We start from the raw sequence: 20139 nt of genomic DNA, 5'->3' as shown, positions 1-20139 counted from the left end.
CGCCACGGCGGGCTAAGTCAAGGTAAAGCTCGAGTTGAAAGCCGAACTGAGCTGGGCTGTGTGTGGCGTGAGTCAATGTTGACCAGCCCCACCCCCCAGACCCTGCCCACTGCCTTAACTCGGACCACTCCTTCAAGTCGGGTGACCGATGGTCCCTTGAGAGGAGTCGGGAGAGACCTCGGGGAGACCCAGTACAATGAGAATTGGGACAGAAGTTGATGCGCCGATAAAGAAACTCGATGTTTGTTTCTTCATTCTTCGTCGAATCGCCGTCTTTCAGTCGAGAGTCGCCAAGCGCGATCTGCTCATTTGTTTTGTCCTTTTGCTTTCAAAAGCAGCTGGGGACACGAAAGCTCATTTCTGGACTTACGGCGCTCCAGGGTAAACAATGGGGTTGATAACCTTCGGCACACATGGTAGTAAAAAGAAAATGTGCACTGCAGGGTCAACAAAATATATCATCGACCAAACGTGCCTCAACGTTTCCCCCCAACGCCCCCCCCACGCCCCACCCCGTATGAATACAGCTAAATAAAGAGCGACGCTAACCACGCAACTACGGGGTTGAGTGCAGGGGGGGGGCCTTCTTCATGATTACCAACGCGAAGCGATTGTCTCGACGGATAATAGATGTTAGAAGCCGCGTGACTAATGGCTAAGCCGTCGACCTCACAATTACGTGGGCAAAAGGTGTGTAAAATAAACGAGATTGAACAACACCCGGGCGTGGTGTTCGCGTCACGAGTGTGCCGACCAATACATTTTGATTCGCCACGGACAAAAATCTGCGAGCGATAACTAACAAGCGTGCAGAGCAATTGAGTGAACGTCTCGGAAAGCAAAACTTAACCCCCCCCCCCATCGTTCCGGATGGATGGATCTTCCGGCAAATTTTCTACGAAGAGACGTGGGGGGGGGGGGGTGAGCGTCGAACAACTTGTCGTGACGTTTCCACCACGTGCGTTGTTTCTTTTTGGACACTCGCCCACACATAACAACAAAGACCTTCACAACATCATCGTCATCATCATCTTGCACAAGCAGCCATGGTCAATCCACTGCTGGGTGATTGCTTTCCAAAGCTCAAGACGAAACACATAAAACACTCTCCCGTGATGTAATCATCCAAGCCAGCACTTGCACCGTAAAGAACATGCAATTAAAAAAATCGTGTGCGCGTGTTATTTTTAGACTTATGTAAGTTATTTAACACTTCCTGTCTGGCCCTAAAAAATCCCATTGAAAAAAAAGAGGGGAGAAGGAGGAGGAAGGGGAGGTACCTTTTGCATAGGTGTGTATTGAATGGAAATGTACTTAAAAATAAGTGAAGGGATTCAATCGGGGTGGGCTTCACACAGCCAGGGTAGTGTTTGCGACGTGCTCTGCGGGATGGGTGCGCCGACGCGTGCGCACAGACGTCCCACTAGCAAACTCCACGTGACATTTGATCGGTGCACAGAGTGTGTACACCCACACACACACAGCCACACAGCAGACAAAGATCTCCCGTATAGCCTTACTCAGACTGATGGGGCAAGTGCTGTTAGCGAGTAGCACCCAATCAAGGCCGGCACTGTGGCACAAGGGACGTGGGTGGCCAACACCACGCCCGGCCGCCTTTGTCTCCCCAGTGGCGATGTTCACACGCAACACCAGGTACTCATTTGAGGCTGAGTCTACTTAGGAGAGGCCCCAGAACCGGTTCAGATAATTGTCACCGGTGTTGGCCGTGAGCGGGAATCGAACTCGGGTTACCGGGTTCATAGTGCAGTGCGCTAATATCTGCACCTCCGCTCCCCACAGCCACCCATCCATCCACGCATCACCGGTCGCCCATACAGTGCGAGTGCTGTGGGCCACAGGAGCACCCGGTCACCAGAGGGCAAACGGCGGTGGCTCGCAGCCAACGCGAATTATCGTAATGAAGTGACACGATTTGACCACCTACCAGCGCCCATAATTACTTCCTCCTGCAAGCACTTGGTTCCAGTGCGAATGGAAGACTTCCACGAAGTATCACAGTCGTCATCCTACAGCCAATGTCTATCCGCTGCTGTTAGCTACCCCCCCTCCCCAACATCCACCACTCCACGTGGGGTGTCTCTGGCTACCGGACTGCTTTTGACTCATCCACACGTGGTGTTCAACCACCACACTACAGGCCTTCTCAGTTTGCTGCTTGCAAACCACCACACTACAGGCCTTCTCAGTTTGCTGCTTGCCTCGAACTATTCCCGCTTGGGAATTCCCTTCCCATAGTCTGCTTCGCACACCCCCCCCCCCCCCCCCCCAGTTATTATTCATCATCATCTTTCTCAATCGTCGAAACGTATGCACTCTTTATCCATTGCAACTTTAAACAGTGCTCTTTGTTGCAGGATACTTGGGTGTTTTATGGTCCTGTTCTCAGAAACCTTGACTTGAAAAAAACACGACTCATGGCAGCTGATATTCACTCGTGAAATATAGAACCGGATAGCTCATTGGATTTCTCCAGTATAAATATTCTGATTCTGAATTGTACGCCTCCTCCAAAGCACGTATCCCATACTCATCGTCATCATCAGCCATCATCAATCCACTGCTGGATGAAGGCCTCCCGAAGCCGTCTCCGTCCCTCGCGGTCCTGCGATGGCCACAGTCCGTCTCGCCCGTGCCCAGGAGCTGATCTCATTGCTTCATCTCAACGGTGGTCGTCCCCCAGACACATTCCCTCTTCGAGCTGCCATTCCATTACTAGCCTTGTTCATTGCTCACAGTCCCTTTGAGCGATGCAACAAATGTCCCGCACATTTTTTCTTTTATGCAATCAACTTTTTTTGTTTCAGGGGGGCCTGCCTGTTCGTCGGAATGTTTGGTTATTTCCATTTGTCTGTGGCATGTGGGAGGATAAGGATCCAGAGAAACACCCGCACCAGTGGGAGGATAACGCAGAGGTGGAGGATTCCATCGCTATTCTGCGATTTCCTGGCGACCCTGACGTGTGCCAGCCAAAGTCGAATCGCTTAACAGCCAAAAAAGCCGACGCCTCCGTACACCCACGCAGCACACGGTATGTGAAGAGAGGGCCTAGGTAGTGCTTGGAAGAGTGACGACCTTGCAGAGACGGCCCCATAAACCATCACGTGCACTCCGGTCATCCTCGCAGCAGTGGCGTTTGGATGGCCATCGAACAAAAACGGCGGGCACCGCATCGCGCGCTTTCAGGGGCCTTTCTGCGGCCGTCTGGAACGCTCTTCCTCCCGATATTAGGAAGTCACTGGAGCTATGCAATTTTAAGTCTCGATGACAAACTAATTTCTTTGAAACCGCTTTCGTGGTTTGTTTGTTGTCCTCCCCCCGCACCTCCGATGAGCACGGTTGGGTATGTACGGTAAGAAAAAAAGTTCAACAGACAGGCAGGAGTTGTTCCGCTAATGCAGGGCTATCTTTCAGCAGGGCGCAGTGCAGCAAAGTCTGTACTTTACTCTTCTCCGACATCTACGCTCCCCACTTCTATCAGCCCGCAATGACCAGCACGGTGAAGTATGTACACACACACACACGCATGTACGGCATCCTCCAATATTGGCGAGGTGACGTTTAAATGTCCAGCGAATTCGACAAACCTCGGTGTTCGGTGAATTTGTGAACGTGCCACTTCCGGGGGCGTTGGATGCGGAACCGTGGTTTCATTTTCTTGGTACACAAAAGGGATGTGTACTCGTTGCTCTGCCAGTCCTTATCCAATCGAGCATGCGTTGCATAATGCTAAGAAAGAAGGGGTGTGTACAGAACCCTCCTGGTTGTATTTACGCGGGCTATGTGAACGTGTCGCGTGCCGTGCCACCTGGTGATCCGAATGCCAGCTACGATGCGTCACGAAGACGGAGCATGAGATCACGTGTGCAGAGAAGCATAGACAAATGCACGCGTGGGATTACTAACACTTTAGAGACACGCATAAAAGCAGTACGTGCTTCCATGAAATTGCATAGGTCAAAGACAATTTTTTACGTAAGAAAAAAAAGTTCCCTTTGGCAGATGTCGGTGGAATGGATGGTGGCTGGTGGACGAGATTAAGGAAGGCATGGGTGCCAAAGAAGGGGACATGCCTGGGAGGACATGAACCGTGGAGACGGAGCGATGGAATCGGCTCGTTTGCAGACGCCGCTGGGTGGATCGTCAAATCGTGGGACTATGAGAAACGGTGATGGCTGATATGATTTACTGTCCAGTGATAGTCAAGAATTTGTTTTACCACGTTGCTTATATTATTTACGTGTTCTCGTCCCGATTGTACAGTATTATTTTGGTCCATTAGCATGAATGTAACATGAATCCTATTTTCATATATTTCGCACGCACGATTACAAGCATGTCATTTCGAGTGCGAATCAACACATCGATGCAATGTTACATTGCCAGGCTTTAGACAGAAGTGGTAAGTTAAATACAGTAGAACACGATGAAAGAGTACGCAACTCGTCTGTTCGTTAGGCAGCACAGTTGCAGCTCTGTTAATCGAAAAAAATTGACACGTAACGACCAACTCTTCGGAAAAGTCCATTTCACGTACAGGTAGGGCTGACCAGGTTCCGTCTTTTGACCACGAATATCAAAATGGAAGAGTCCACATCGAACGAGGCACACCTGCACCTTGGGGTGCAATCTCTCACCGAATATTGTATGCGTCGCCGGCAGACTACAGTGGGGCATGTGAATAGTGGCCGTAGCATACACTGGGTGTGGTCAGCCGGGTGCCAAACATATTTCCCTGGGTCGCCAACCCGCACAGACCCAGCCGACATTGATCCCCGCCTCTGCTGTTACGGTTCGCTGGTGCCGGACGTGACCAACTTGGGAGGGTCTTTGGCTGCCCATGTTTCAGACGGACCCATCAAAAGGGGCATTAAAATACCCGCAGCCGTTCAACAATTAACTTCTTGCAACACGACTCGTCATAAACTGACAGGTACTATTTAAAGCTGCATCTCATTTGGCAGATGACAACATTAAGGCCCCTCCCAAGACGATTGAGTGGAGCGATAGGCGCTCTGGTTACTGTAACGGGCTAGAAAAGCTGGCATCTCAATTCCTGCTCACGGTCAACACAAATTGAGATATCTAGACGGGTCCCGGGCCTCCCCTAAGGTCAACCACAGGTTTCAATTAGTAGCTGGTGCGATGTGTAAACGTAGGCAGTGGGGAGATAAAGCGGTTAGGTGTTATGCTGGCCACTCCACCCCCTCGTGCGCCATTCCAGCATTCATTGGTGGTCGCTCACAGCACTTGCCCCAACAGCCTGTGTGGACTGTATGGGGGATCTTTGTCTTTGTGCGTGGGTGTGTGTGGGCACAGCTTAAGGCTCTCTCTCCCAACTGCCAGCCATTGACAGTTCAGGATGGTATTAAAATAGCCACCGTCTGGTCCTCTGTAGAAGCTAGTAGATATAACTTTTCCCACTCAGCGTCTTTTTCCACTTATTGGCTTGTATTAATAGCTCAAGTGCCAGAAGCCAATACGCACACGTTTAAACATATCTACCCCTCAAGTGGCGTAGCACAGTCGGCATGGGCCCGGGGCACAAGGAATAAAATTGGTCCCCCTGGTCTACTAACCCACCCCCCCCCACCTCTTCATAGCCCGGTGCCTGGACCTTGTCTTCACGGGTCTTGATGCAGCTGCACAGTCCGCACACTTGATCGCGGTGCCACTTGTTTAACATCTGTCCTAAGTACAGATATTCACCTGTGAGAATTCTTGATCCTCAGTTGTATCACAATGTATTATTGTACAGCATGGGATTTTAAACAAGGTATCCATTGCAGCGGCACAGTTGTTCGTGCGATGCTCGATGAACCCCAGTGGACCAAAGTGAAGTTCCTGGTCATGGTCCTGGATCTCTTTCTCCACTTTACCAACACGCACTGACCAGCATGAAGTACGGTAAAACAAAATCTTGAGACTTGACACGGCATGGAAAGGCCTTCACATACCGAATAGAACAACAAAAGATTGAAAGCTAGGTTTTAAAAATCCATGACAAGATAGAGTAAACTAATAGGGTTTTTCCCATTTTTTCGGGCAACAAAACTGACACCTTTTGCAAGGAATCATGTTTACATTAACCACAATACTTGCAGTCAAATGCATTGCACCGAATAAAACAACTTTTAAAACAAGACTTGTTGAAAATGAAACCTATACCACGTAACATGACACATGAGAAGAAAACGTCATACTACGGTGGACAAACGAATTTCGTTATTTTACAAACGCGTTTATTTAGTATACATTATATAATACAAAGTATTGGTTGTTTCTGAAGTGTAGGATATTTTTTGTGTAGCCTTTTTTTTCTAAAAACGGAAATGCTTTTCCCAGAGACAAATTACTTTAATACGGTAGTATAACAATCAGCAAGCATTGCCAATGAGCTAAGGGCACATTCAAGCACGCACTCCTGACAATTAGCGCCAAAGGGCAGAGCACGCTGCTCTTCTTACAGTATGATGCAGAAACGCAGCGCACATTGTCGACATAAAAGCGGCTAACAAGGGGCTTGGTACAGCATAGCTTATATGTACAGTTCATAAGAGACTGCAGAGCCCACTGCATCGCGCACACCACCAAGGATCTAAAAAATGCCAAGGTTACTGTTAAAAACCTCTGCACGCTGAAATGTTTTTGTCTTTTTTTGCTTTCAATGGTACTGCCATTTTTCCACGACACGGCTTACAAATGTTCGATAGACGTTTTCAAAAAAGCGTTTCCAAGGAGCACGCTTCGAACGCACTTCACGGCCACCCTTCTCTTCGCCCCAAGGTGCGTGGATCATTCTTAAATAGCGGGGTGCAGCAAGAGCGATACTGCGAGTCGGACAGGTGGGCCAGCAGAAGGAACAACTCAAATTACGGTGGGATGAAGCGGCTCGTCCGAAAATTATGTGGGTTGGGAGCGTGGAGGGGCAAGAGGGGGTGAGATGTCAGCGGGGCGGTGGGAGGCCGTGGGAGGGTGAGATGCAGCAAGCAAAGTGGACAATGTGATTGGCAACCACCCAAGTCGCCGATGCCATTTGTCAACTTCTACCGGATGTGTGGAGGCGAACTCGGATGATCGGGGCTTCGACCCCCCCCCTCCTCCCCCATCCTTCTCCGTTAGGCGGCGTCGCCGCTGCTACCCCCGCCACCGCCCGCTTGAGCCGGCCCACCCCCCTGTCCGCCGCCACCTCCCGGCCCGTTCCTCGCGTGCTCCAGAAACAGCTCCTTGAGCACCACGAGCTCCTTGGACAGCGTCTGGATCTTGGCCTCCAGGCGCTCGTTTTCCTCCTTGAGCTCGTTCACCCTCCGCTGCGTCTCCTCGGCCTTCTCCTTGCTCTTGATGCGGCTCTTCTTGACGGCGATGTTGTTGCGCTCCCGCCGCCGCTTGTACTCGTCGCTGTTCTTGTCCGAGAACTTGAATTTGCCCGGGGGCGTCGCCTTCCCGCCGCCGCTGTGCCGGTCGTCGTAGGTCGCCGAGTAATCGCTGTCGCTCGGGTGTTCGGACATGGCGACGGTCGGCGGAACCGGAGAGGAAGGCACTCGACCGCTCGCTCGCCTACTCGGTCGCTCGCCGGAGAAACCCACCGCACGGCGAGGACGTGTGACGATGCCGAGGGGCGTGCGCAGTCTCCCCGCGGTGCGGCCAAATCACTGCTCTGCTGCCTGCTCTCCGAAGTCCTCGTGCACGGATCTCCCAGTGTCTCGTTCACTGAAAATAAGTTTTGTTTTGCAAAGTCAGCCGTTGGTCATACATTTTATATGCGCACATGCCGTAAACATTGCGAGAAAAATGAATTGGAGATGTCTCCACCGCAGAGTTTTCCAAACTCTGTGTTTCTCATGTCTGCATTTGTACTTGGTTTGTTGTCCTTCACCCCCACCTCTGATTTCCAGGGTTGGCTACCTATGATGCGAAAGAAGTTCAATATACATAAATGACACCCTGCTATGTTACAGCAGACCAATGATCCACAGGGGAACGATATCACAGATCCTGCATTCCATGGCGCACCGCGGACGTTTGTCCCATAAGCAGCACAAAAGTTGCATCTACGCGGTGTGTCACGGAAAACAGAAAGAATCAGCTGCACGACTCTGTTATCCGTCAAAATATGTACAAGTTGCAGGGTAAGCGCATCACGTGACAAGCAGCAGCTTCTTTAATCTGCAATCATTTCACCGACAGAGTTTACAATTTGTTTCAAGATTCAAATTGACCAAATGTGCCATATGGGTCTATGGAGTATTTCTTTATATGTTGAGACTTGGAAATCAAGTTTTGAAAAAACGCAACAATCTTTTACTCCTCAACAGATTACATCAGCACAGCTCATGTGCACTGATGTAAAACCAAAAAAGTAGTGTAGCCAAATATTTGTATTTCACATATCATTTTTATCTGCAGCCACACATTTCTCTCTTAGCGACCTGAGAACGATTGTTTAAGGGCGCTTTATAAATTTAAATCATGATTATTCTGCAGTTATGCTTTTCGCACTGTAGCAACTTTTGTTTACCTGCAGATCCATGTCGTTTTTTTCTGCACCTCCGCATCTCTCTCTGCAGCTACGCCACTGAAACACTTCGCCAAGTGCGCATTGCAAAGACGACGAGCGGCCTCTTTGCAATCTTCAGCTTTTTTTTTAAGAAACGCTCATAAAAATAGATAGTAAAATTGTTCTACCATTACCATAAATTATAATAATCCAGGGAAGGCCGCCGGCGCACTACGCCGTGGATTACAAGCCGAAATAGCCACTCCATCCGTGATTTCACTGCGGACTACGTGAGGAGTAGAGATCCGCGGATAGTTTGCAAATTACAGGATTTCGCGGATTATTTTTGGGTGGACTTTTGGAATTCTGCTTTCATTCTTTCTCAGTTTACTGATTTATTAATTTTCTTGCTGAGCAATTAACATCCCGCTGCTGGGCAAAGGTCTGCCCCCACTGTCTGTCACTTCTGTCTACCTCCGTTCATCCATCGGCCTCCATTCCAGTGTTAATTTTGACTGTCATCTGATGTCCCAGTTATGTCCTGTATAATATCCATTAAGGTTTTTTTCACTCTGAAAATTACATCTGCATGTACCTACTTGTTTTTTTGAAAAATATGCAGTGGCAAGTCGCGAGGAATGACTTATGGGAAACCCTGACTTGAGCACAATGTAATTCAAGAACACTTGTCATCTTTTAATTGGTAGTGGTAACCAATGTTAAAACAACGTTGCCAACACACATCAGTCCTGTGATGACACAAACCACATTTTATGCTAAAGATATAATAGATCACTATTCCCTTAGCTGTTTAAATGACAAATAAAAATGGCATTAACATCAGATAATAACTCTTGTTTGAAATCAAAGATGAGTCGAATGCGGGGTTTTGCGACAAGTAATGAAAGTTATGTTGCCATTATCTCTACAAAAACTGGCCAAAACACTAAACGGCCATGGAAAAGTTATGTAAAAAAACAACAAATATAACTCCCAACCAATCCTGCTGAATTTCAACATTCCTGAAGAGGCCAACACTCAATATATGAATCCAAAGATTACATTTCAGCATCGTCATCTTTTAAAGCCAGCAGCTCAAACGCACTGTGCTCATTTACAATGGGAGATCATTTATATTGTTATATTCGGCACAAGACTCGTAAGTGATTTCAAAATTTAGACTAACCCTCTGCCCTGTGAGTGAAACCAATCAACGTCCGGACTGTATTTTTTTTGGAGCCCAAAGTCAAAAATATCAGTTTTCAGATTGTTCTAGTTATAAGCAGGCTTGACTACATTGGTGCCAAGTGTCATCTTTATCGCCCTTCTCGAACACTACTATGATCTACATCAATTGCAATCAACTTTGGGTAGCAGATTAAACAGACTAACATTCTACAGAATTCGCCAAATTAGTGGTGATGTTTTTGGCAACATGCAACTGGTAAAAAATTGAAGTTTCAACACGTAAATTGGGCATTCACATGGCTTCAGCGGCACTAATAATCGTACTACACAATTTAACCTGCTTCCACCTTCGTGTGTGTCAATTTGACACTAGCCACGGCTCAAATCGGTGGCAAGTGATATCTGAACGGGTCCTGAACATCTGCAACTTCACCGTTCCACACCATTGGGGCATGGTGAAGTATGGTCAAGCAACCTGCATGACTGGCACGGCATGGGAGGGGCCTTCACCCACCAGTGGCTTGAAAAAGAATTGAAAATTGTATACTATTACTAACACGTAACTTCACCAAATGCAAAGTGATACAATAATATATTCATCACAATTTGGAGTAAGATTGTCAAACAATAACATGTAAGGTTGCTCATTTGCGTACTGCGGTGGGATGCACTTGTTTTGAAAGAAGAGGCCTATTCACGATTGTTTTTAAAGTGTTGTCCGGCAACGCTCATGATTGACATGACATGATGGCAGGCTTCATCTAGCAATTGATTCATAAAGTACTGTAATGTCTTGGGCCTCGACAAATGGGTTTTTTTTCTCCAGCTGAATAGTTTCCTTTTTTTTGGATGGCTCAGAGTAAACTGTACACATGGCTCATCATAATCCTATCTCAATTCCTCTGCCTTAGTCAGGAGATTTGAGTGAACTTTAACAAATGTTCAGAAATGCAGAGGTCACTTTGTTCAATCAGTAACTGTGCGGCAGCCACAAGAGACGACGAGAATGTGGAATGCTGGAAATGAAGAAAGGGCGGTGGTTTCGGACAGCTTCTAAGGTCTAAGGAAAAAAACAATAGTAAGAACTCTGAAATGCTAAAAGTAATACTAATCTTGAGTTTTAGTAAAAGTAATCCAATCGTTAAGTTTAATAAAGGAATCCAGATTTATTTCATGTTTTTTTGTGACAGCATTGTGAGTTAACAAACAAAAGTTTCGTCTATATACAGTATACTTATTTAGTTGTCACTGTCATATACATATGAAAAGTTGTAAATGTATGTTATTCAGTAAGTTATATACACATGATGATCAGTTGTATGTAAACACACGTACATTACTGTACAGTACTTAAAGTGTACCATAGCAGTCAGAGACATTTTTTTATATTCTCTCTACAAGAGATTCAAAAAGACAATCTAAATATTATCGTCATACAAACATTACAAAACACTCAATAATGAAGACATTACTGACGATTCCGAACATGTACTAAGTTTAGTCTATAAAACGTAGAAACTATTTAAGCCATTCTAGTTATTTCTCAAAGAGAAAGAGGCTGTTGTAAGCATTATGCAAACGCATACCCCGGATTAGCAAGCTTCAACTTATTATTTTAATATATTGTACGAACAAAAAGTGTTCCATCAATTTTAAAACACGATCACAGCCACCAACAACAAACACATCAACAACAACACACACACCGGCGTTCAACTTAAATCCCACACTCCACCAAAAACCTTTTGCGTTTTGTCCAAAGCTGTCTGGACACTTGTTGTAGTAAGTTTTTAGTTACAACACGCCACTTCCTCCTTCTCCTCCACCTCCTCAACGCTCACCATGTGCCAAATCTTACACACAAGTGTTCAACGCCATCAAACACACGCTTTCTGTGATGTACGTTATCCTCTGCACATTGTACGCATCGTAATGAGACTACATTAATAATAATAATGCACAAAGTGCCCTATACAATTACGTACTGTGATGTAGAGAATACAGCGACATGCTGTCATACAGTACTGTCCAAACGTACACCTACAGACCAACCTATATACACTACACACATTGTACATTTACACGACGTATACACAGATATATTATCCTATTAACTTGCATCACTGGCTAACAGTAATAACGAATATTACTGTTAATCGTTTTGATAGTAAACAAGCGATACGGTGAGTAAACGAACACAACTACCACAACAACAACACTCAACACATGTGTTGGCCTTAAGGAGAGGTATATAAGATTATAAAACGGGCGACGTTTCGGGCAACGCACCTTCTCCACAGCCTTTCTCGGGGGGTGGCAGTCAAACCAATGTTCCACATTAATCACAACACAAACGTCACTATTCATCACAGCGTGTTTTGTTTTACATGTTCCCCGCAGGTATTGTGTTGTGGGTAATGCAGCCAGCCCTTGATTCCTTGCTAAATGTTTATATTTAGCGTTTGAACATCAACAAGCCACTTTAATTGCCACAAGGGTTGGCGGCGCGTTTAACACATTTTCTGAAATTTTTTTCATTTTCAAAACGTCACTTTGTAATCGCGAAACGCCAGACAAAAATACGAACGCTTTACGCAAAAGCCACGGCACCAAAGAAACAAGCTACACAACTGGGCCCGACGTACGTGCACACAAACCGGGAGATTACAAAACAAACGCAAACTTCTGATGCTCAAAAAAGTTGAGCCCCCCCCCCATTTACTCGCGGCGCGCAACAACAAAACTCCCGGCGACGATCAAGGGCACTCACCGGGCTCAGGAGACGACACCTGCAGCATCAAAACAACATCATCATCCTCCTCCTCGCGATGCCTATTTCTCCACCACCACCCCGGCTGTGATCACGGACGCGAAGCCCCACGCTGGATGATGATGGTGATGAGGGTGAGTTGAGTTGGCGCCGAGTCGGTGTGGTAAGCTCTCTCTAGACGGCTGATTAAGGGCTGGCTGGCTAAGGGGAGGGGGGTGTTAATATAGTTTGAGAGATATTAGGAGAGAGATCGGGGAAGGGGAGGGTTGGGGGGCTGCTAGGGCCCCCCTTAAACGAGATGCGATCGCGATGGGTCACGGCTACGCAGCGAGCGAGCGAGCGAAGGATCCAACCCCAGACTGGGTTTGCTGAGGTCAGGGACCGCGGGCAATCGCATCCTGCCAAGCCACCACCCCCAGCTTGCTGCGATGGGCCTCGGGTGTCAGACGCCAGGGGCATTTTATAGATTTTTTTAACGAAAATGTAAACTCCAGATATAAAGAAACGACTGGTTTCAGAGAGACGTTGCGAGAAGAATGATAACAATAACTCTGTAATGCGGCATTCGTGCTAATTGCACCCCTACAACGCTATACGTTAATGAAACGTTTTTTGGTTTGGCCATGTTTGTTGTAGTCCGGAGTTAGACTGATGGCCTTAATCTACGTTGTCTTGTGGTTGTTGTTGTTTGACTTGCATCCCACTGGAATTTTTGCACACAACGTTGATGTACGGTGCTTTTTCTGCAATATTTTGCTGTCTTTTCCTGGATTTTCTGTTTGCACGTAGTCACTTAGTCACTTTAAGATGTTTTCTTGGTCATGTTTTTGTTTGTTGCGATTGCACCCGAGTGAAGAACCGAATGGCTAACAGGTCTGTACCAAAGAAATGAAACTGAAATGAAACTGATAAACGAGGGCAAAATCTTATTTACAGCAACTGCCACGCAAATGGAAACGCTCATCAAATAAAATGAAACGAATAAATCAAAAACAAAAGGCACAAGCAGTAAAAGATTGATCACAACAGAGAAATTAGTCTGTTAAAAGTCTCCGCATCCCAGACCACGATCTCAACTTCTCACACTGGAAACATTCTCAGGAGTGGTGGAAGTGGAGGGACCTTACGATTCGTGGCTAATTTAGAGCCATTGCTCAAATGTCCAGTGCTTGGTTTTTGCATCGAGGTTCGTGAAGTGTGTGTTGAGCTGATGATTCTGAGGAAGGTTGTGTTAGATGTGCACAATACTCACATTCGTCAATAATAACACTGTGTGTGGCTGGCCTAAAAAAGAAAAAATATATAAGGTGATGTTTTAGTCAACGGCCCATCTTCATAGCACAAATATGGAAGAGGTTTTCTTCCTCGACGTGGAAACGAATATTAACATGTCGAGTTTTACCCCAAGGTACATTTCAAACGAGACACAATTATGTTTAAAAAGCACTCAGGCCTTGTGCAATAAAAATATAAACAATCAGCAATTCCTGAAGAACTGCATAGCGATCTTCTAAGTTACTGTCAAATAAAAATGGAGCCACTCCTTAAGAATTACTTAAGAATTTGTGTTGTGGGTTTTCCTAGAGATGTTTCAACAACACAAACATGTGTACACTGTCTAAAAAAAGCTCCAAAACTAATACAATTCTTGAACTCTGTTGTGCTCATGTTGTCTTAAATTACTTTAGACATGATGACGGTACTGCCAATATTACCACAATGCAGTTCTTCAGGAGCTGGTGGTTCTGCATGATGCTTAAAACTGATAGCTTTTTGTACACAGTGCACACTTTTGTTTCGGGTTAAGGGAAATGTGTTCGAGCCTACACTAGTTTGTATCTGTAATGGGTTGTCATAATTTACATATTGGAATTGTCCAACAAATGTTGGTTTTATTATTCGTAATTTTATAAGTTGATTATTTGCTTGCATATTGTATTTCATTAGACGTGTAAATCATTCATCAATGCAATTAGCCATACACTCCTAAAACATGTGCCAAGTAAAATTGATTCTCCTCTACATGTGAATACAACATTAACCGTGTTGGTTTTTGCACTGAGGTAATTTGTTGTCGACGATTTTTCTGCACGTATATACTATTCGAATATATGTGCAAGAAAAGTGTATTAATTGGCCATAACACTCATTCATAACATTGGGCCAACGAGGTTGAGTCGAGGATGTAATGGATGGAAAACGATATAGGGGGAAGGGAAGAGAGAGAGAGAGTGGAAAATAAGAGGAAATTGTGGGAGAGAAACAGAAAAACTGGAGCAAAGGGTTAGGAAAGATGATAGGGTGTTGACACTGCACGTAACAGCGTCTGTTTTGTCAGGGGGCGGGGATAGGGGAAGGGATTCAGAGTAAGGATGGCCACGTGGTTTAGATGCTGTATATGTAGGACCCTCCAGAACAAGTTTATATCATGACAGTGTGGATTTCCGAAATAATAGAATTACTGTACAGTACTCTAGCATTCTTACAATACGATGTATTATTGGTGTGATGCGCATTTTTCTGTAACTTGTTTACGTGGTTCTAAACTTATTGTGCGTTTTAAAAAGTGCCATACACATAAGGTATTATTAAACCAGGATATATGGACCTGTTGGGACAGACTGTAATGCATTTTCTCTTTTTGCAATAGCGACCCTGGTGAAAATCATGTTAAGCATATTAATATATTCTATTACATGTAACATTACTACTATAATGAGCCAAGAATATCTGTTTGTGTGTAACGCCACATGCCTCACCCCCCGTCATTAATATTCATGAGCGGGTGGATTTTTACACTCACGCAGAAGGTCGAGTGAAAATAATTTTGTTTTCGCAAATTCGCTTTGAGTTTGACGTTTCTTTATTGCAAGTGAATCTCATAAATAATTGTACGCAGCAACAAAGTGGATTGGTGTCTTTTTTTATTTCTTCAGCACTTGAGACAAAAGGTAAGTCTAATTGATGCTTCTACATTATGGTAAAATAGACATTTCAACCCCAGCGACCGAAAACAGAAGAGAATAAAGTATCAGAGCAGTGAATTTGAACAAAATTGAAGGTCAGTTATATACAGTGCTACAGTGACATGAAGAATATGAAGTGAGGTGTTTAATGATATCGTTTTGTGCAAGAATCACTACCATTAATACATTGCTACAGTGAAATGCAGTGAAGTGTTTGATGACATATTTAGTGCAAGATTCACTGCCATTACATTTATACAAGATACAATTATACTCTGCTCAATTTTTTCGTAAATATTACAGCTTCCGTCCTAGGACGGGCAAAGAAGCTAGTTCATAATAATATACATGTGGACAATTAGCGTTGCTTGATCTGGGTTTGGTCTGTGGATAAGCTGGCAACTACTCCCACCGACTCACCCACACTCATTCACTCACTCATCCATCCACTCACCACCTCATTCACTCACCAGCTCATTCACTCACTCACCTAATCATTCACTCACACACTCATTCACTCACTTATCCATCCACTCACCAGCTCATTCACTCACCAGCTCATTCACTCACCAGCTCATTCACTCACCAGCTCATTCACTCACCAGCTCATTCACTCATTCACTCAACCACCCACTACATTTCAAGGCACACACACACTCCCTGCTCGTTATGGGGCCAGATGCATTGTGTACAAAATAATTGTACAGGGAAATTGAATTTTCAGGTACATATGGCGTACAGCCGTTTCAATACGGGCGATTGTTACTTTTTGTCTATTTCTTTGTGTTTCTCCCTTGTGATGGGACTTTGTAGGACGAACGTTGAGATGTATAAGGGGCACGGGGTGACCAATAGGGTCTGAATTGGTTCTGTAATAAGTATAGGGCACTGATTTGGGGTCGACAGGTATGCGAATACGTGCAGGAGACATCGCCAGCATATCCCCGTCGCCGTTACAATCCACGCTCGTTCTGATTTAGAGTTCGACGCATGCATGGGATTGCCATTACATAAGCAGTGCTTCCATTATTGCTTTTTTTCACAGGCAGTGCTGCCCCTAGGTGCAGCGTGTTCACCGCGGTCCCTAACCCTCCCTGGTCCACACCCGCCTCGCACTGCCATTTTCCGCGATTACGCAATGGCAGCCACGTGGGGTGGCGGTGCACCACAACCCTGGCGGGGGATCCACGCAGCCTCGCAACGAGCACCCCCCCCCCCCGTTGCTGGCTTTTAAAAAAGACGAAAAGAAAACAAAAACCCTTGGCTGCCCCAGATGAGGCTTCTGGAAATTCCCGTTGGGCGTCAGAGCGAGGCAGAGACTGAGATACCATTGGCATCTCGGGGAGGGGTCCCCAAAACCCAGGTCCGTGACCTGTTAGGAACCGGGCCGCACAGCAGGAGGTGAGGGCGGTGAGTCCGTGCGTGGCCCGCCCCAATTATTTTATTGTTTACCGCTTCCGTCCTCGCCTCTTTCCCGCACTGCGCACTTGTCACAGTTTTGGTGAGCCCACAAGCTGCTAATCCTAGCCAAAATGAGTAAAAAACAAGTCCCAATGATGACCCCCCCCCCGCCCCCCCCGGTTCGTGAAAAAATTGTCTTCCACGAAAACGGTCCCTGGTGCCAAAAAGGTTGGTGACTGCTGAATTCCATAATGTCGCGTCAATGATGGCCATTCATAGCTGTCAACCAGTGCCCACATTATAATTACAGACCAATTCATACCTGATTAGTCATCCCGTGTCCTTATGAATCTCAACATTCATCATATACACTATACTATGCACTACTATACACTACACTAAAAAAATAGTAAATGTTGTGGATTCACTCTTCAACACAGCGGTGGGCTAAAGTAGTGAACTATTTTGTCTTTTGTCAAAGTGACACTTTTTTTACTGATTGGCCGTGTCGGGTGGTGGAGGGTTACGACACATTTATACTTAACGCGATCTAACCCAAAAAACGTTATTATGACTACACTATACACTACTACCTACCTATTCTTGGTTCTTTCGGTAAAGTCACGTAGAGTCACGTAGAAGGGAAATAATAAAATAAATATTCCCCTTCTACGTGACTTTACCGAAAGAACCAAGAATATGAATCCCTGCAGTCACGAAAGCTTTAAATCAAAATTTACTACCTACCTGTCAACTCCATATCAGTGCCTTATTATTACAGACCAATTCAGACCTTATTGTTCATTCCCTGCCCTTATAAATCTCAACGTTCATCCTACACACTACACTATACACTACACTATACACTACACTATACACTACTACATACCTGTCAACCCCTTATCAGTACCTTATTATTACAGACGAATTCAGACATTATTGGTCATCCCGTGTCCTTAGAAATCTCAACGTTCATTCTACAAAGTCCCATCACAAGGGAGAAACATAAAAAAAACCATTTTTATTAGCCCGTATTGAAACGGCTGTTACGCCGTATGGACCTGAGAACTCGATGTCCCTGTACAAGAATACGGGTGAACCGCATGAATCGACAGGTATGGTCATTGACCTTTGAACTTTCCCAACACCACAGTGGTTTATAAAGTTACGAATAGCAGATACGTTCACAGTGGTGGAGACACAATCATACATGACTGTTGTTAGAACAAAAATATATTTCACGAACTGTTAATGATTATATATGATGTCTGTTACCGCAATAAAATCTTCCATACGGCCTAGCTTCATGATCCATTAGGCGAACTAAAGTGGAATAATACAATTTGGGGTAAAAAAAACTCGATAATGATGACGATGATGGTCGTGGAGACAATCATAATTACAGGTGAAATAAAGTACTGTACACATGACTGTACTATGTTGTACTTCTTTCGCACCGTACGTAACCAACCGTGCTAATACAGAGGTGTGGTACTGCTCGTTTATTGAGCAAAATGCAGACCAAATGTCCATGACTAAACCACCCAGAATAGAATGTGCACGACATCGACAGATCTCGGAAGCGAAGCATGGTTGAGTCTGAATAGTGCTTGAATGGGCGAGCATAATGTGATAATAGGTTTTCCCCTTTTTTCTGGCAACAAAACAGGTGCTAAGATGTTAAAACACCAAACTGAAACCGTTTACAAGGAATCATGTCTGCATTAACCATAATACTATTATTTAAAATAAAAATAAATTTGTATTATGTTTTATTTTTATTATTTTATTACTTCCCTTCTACGTGACTTTACCGAAAGAACCAAGAAGATGAATCCCTGCAGTCACGAAAGCTTTAAATCGAATTTCATCGTGACACTTTTCCGCCCCCATTGTGATCACGCGCCAGTGACTTTGCCCAACCGCCGAGCGGTGGCGCTCTGACCCGACGAGACAATCGCGGCGCGAACAAAAGGAGGCGAGCGACCGAACGACCGACGACTCTTCACGTTTGAGTCACGACATTTGGACAGCGTTCGCGAGTGACACGTTTGAACGGATCAATTAGTGGCACCCTCGTATCTTCATCATCAGCAGCAGCAGCAGCGATGATGGTTTATCCACTGCTGGATGAATGATTCTAGATTTGAAGCTTTCGTGACTGCAAGGATTCATATTCTTAGGTTTTTTCGGTAAAGTCACGTAGGTAAAACATTAAAATTTATAAAAGTAAAATAAAATAAAAATCACGACGTTTCGGAGGCAACACAAGCTTCCGTCTTTAATGTTTTACCTACGTGACTTTACCGAAAAACCCTTAGAATATGGATGAATGATCCCACCATCCCTGAAGCCATTTCCATCTCTCAGCTGTCTCTATCACACGGGCTGATGTCCGGGTTTTACATCAACTTTCATGCACAGGGTGACTTCTCATTCGAGATTTTCGAGATCGCTTCAAGGGCTGGCATGGAGCATAGATTGTCAGTGTGTGTTAGGTGCTAACACTAGATTACTTGGGTCCCGTAGTGGCGAGATGTCAACTACCTCGCCTGGTATACAAGAGGTCTTCGGTTTGACCCCAACCCTGACGCCTGTATATTTTGAGTTTGCGTGTTCTCTCCACATTTTGAATCAACGTGCGTTTCGAGCATTTGGCGGCTAGAAATTTGCACATGATGATAAGCCACTTCGTTGAGCTATCATTTGTGGCCAGGTGGCTTTTGAAAAAAAAATCTTTATAGCTGTTACATTTGTTTTAAATAGTTTAGTGTGGTTTACTGTACAATGTACGTGAATCCATAATAATACTCCTACTTTATTGCACCCCGCGTTCCTACAATACTATGAATATGTTTATACGAACATAGGGTTTTATTGAGGACAGAATAAGGCTTACAGAAATTATGCACAGCTCATTACAGTAATGACCATAAACTCGTGTTTGCTACAGCACAAGGCCTGACTCTTAGGGCCACATGAAGCGTGCAGCACACACTGGTGCGTTTTTAAGACGCGATTTAAAAAAAAAAGTGGAACACATTCAGATTCACTCTCATCGACCGGCGCAAGGGGATTCTACAATCGCGAAATCCACAATCATAGCCCATAAATAACCCGATCCTGATTCATTACTACACTTCACTTGAGTTCATTATATTTATTTTTTTATATTAACCACGAGGTCTGAATCGATGTTAGGGGTGGGGTGTGGGGGGTGTTCACGCGTTGTGTACTCTGTGCGTGGGAGAGGCCCGGAGTTGATGTTTGGTCGTTGTTGGGGGAGATGGCGTGGC

General features: G+C 45.2%; 1 protein-coding gene across 1 annotated transcript; it reads right to left on the bottom strand.

Annotated features, from left to right (window-relative positions):
* Positions 1–6231: 6231 nt before the first annotated feature.
* Positions 6232–12838, bottom strand: CEBPG (CCAAT enhancer binding protein gamma). Its single transcript, XM_078606463.1, has 2 exons — positions 12477–12838; positions 6232–7731 (listed from the first exon to the last, which is right to left on the bottom strand). Exon 2 carries the CDS (start codon positions 7527–7529, stop codon positions 7140–7142), a length of 390 nt encoding a protein of 129 aa, XP_078462589.1. The 5' UTR covers positions 7530–7731; positions 12477–12838; the 3' UTR covers positions 6232–7139.
* Positions 12839–20139: the final 7301 nt, after the last annotated feature.

The sequence above is a fragment of the Lampetra planeri genome, chromosome 26 (assembly GCF_965212315.1).
Source record: "Lampetra planeri chromosome 26, kcLamPlan1.2.h2, whole genome shotgun sequence".
NCBI classification, from domain to species: Eukaryota; Metazoa; Chordata; class Hyperoartia; order Petromyzontiformes; family Petromyzontidae; genus Lampetra; species Lampetra planeri.
Note: the sequence above shows the minus strand (reverse complement) of the source record. Positions and strands in the feature narration are given on the sequence as shown.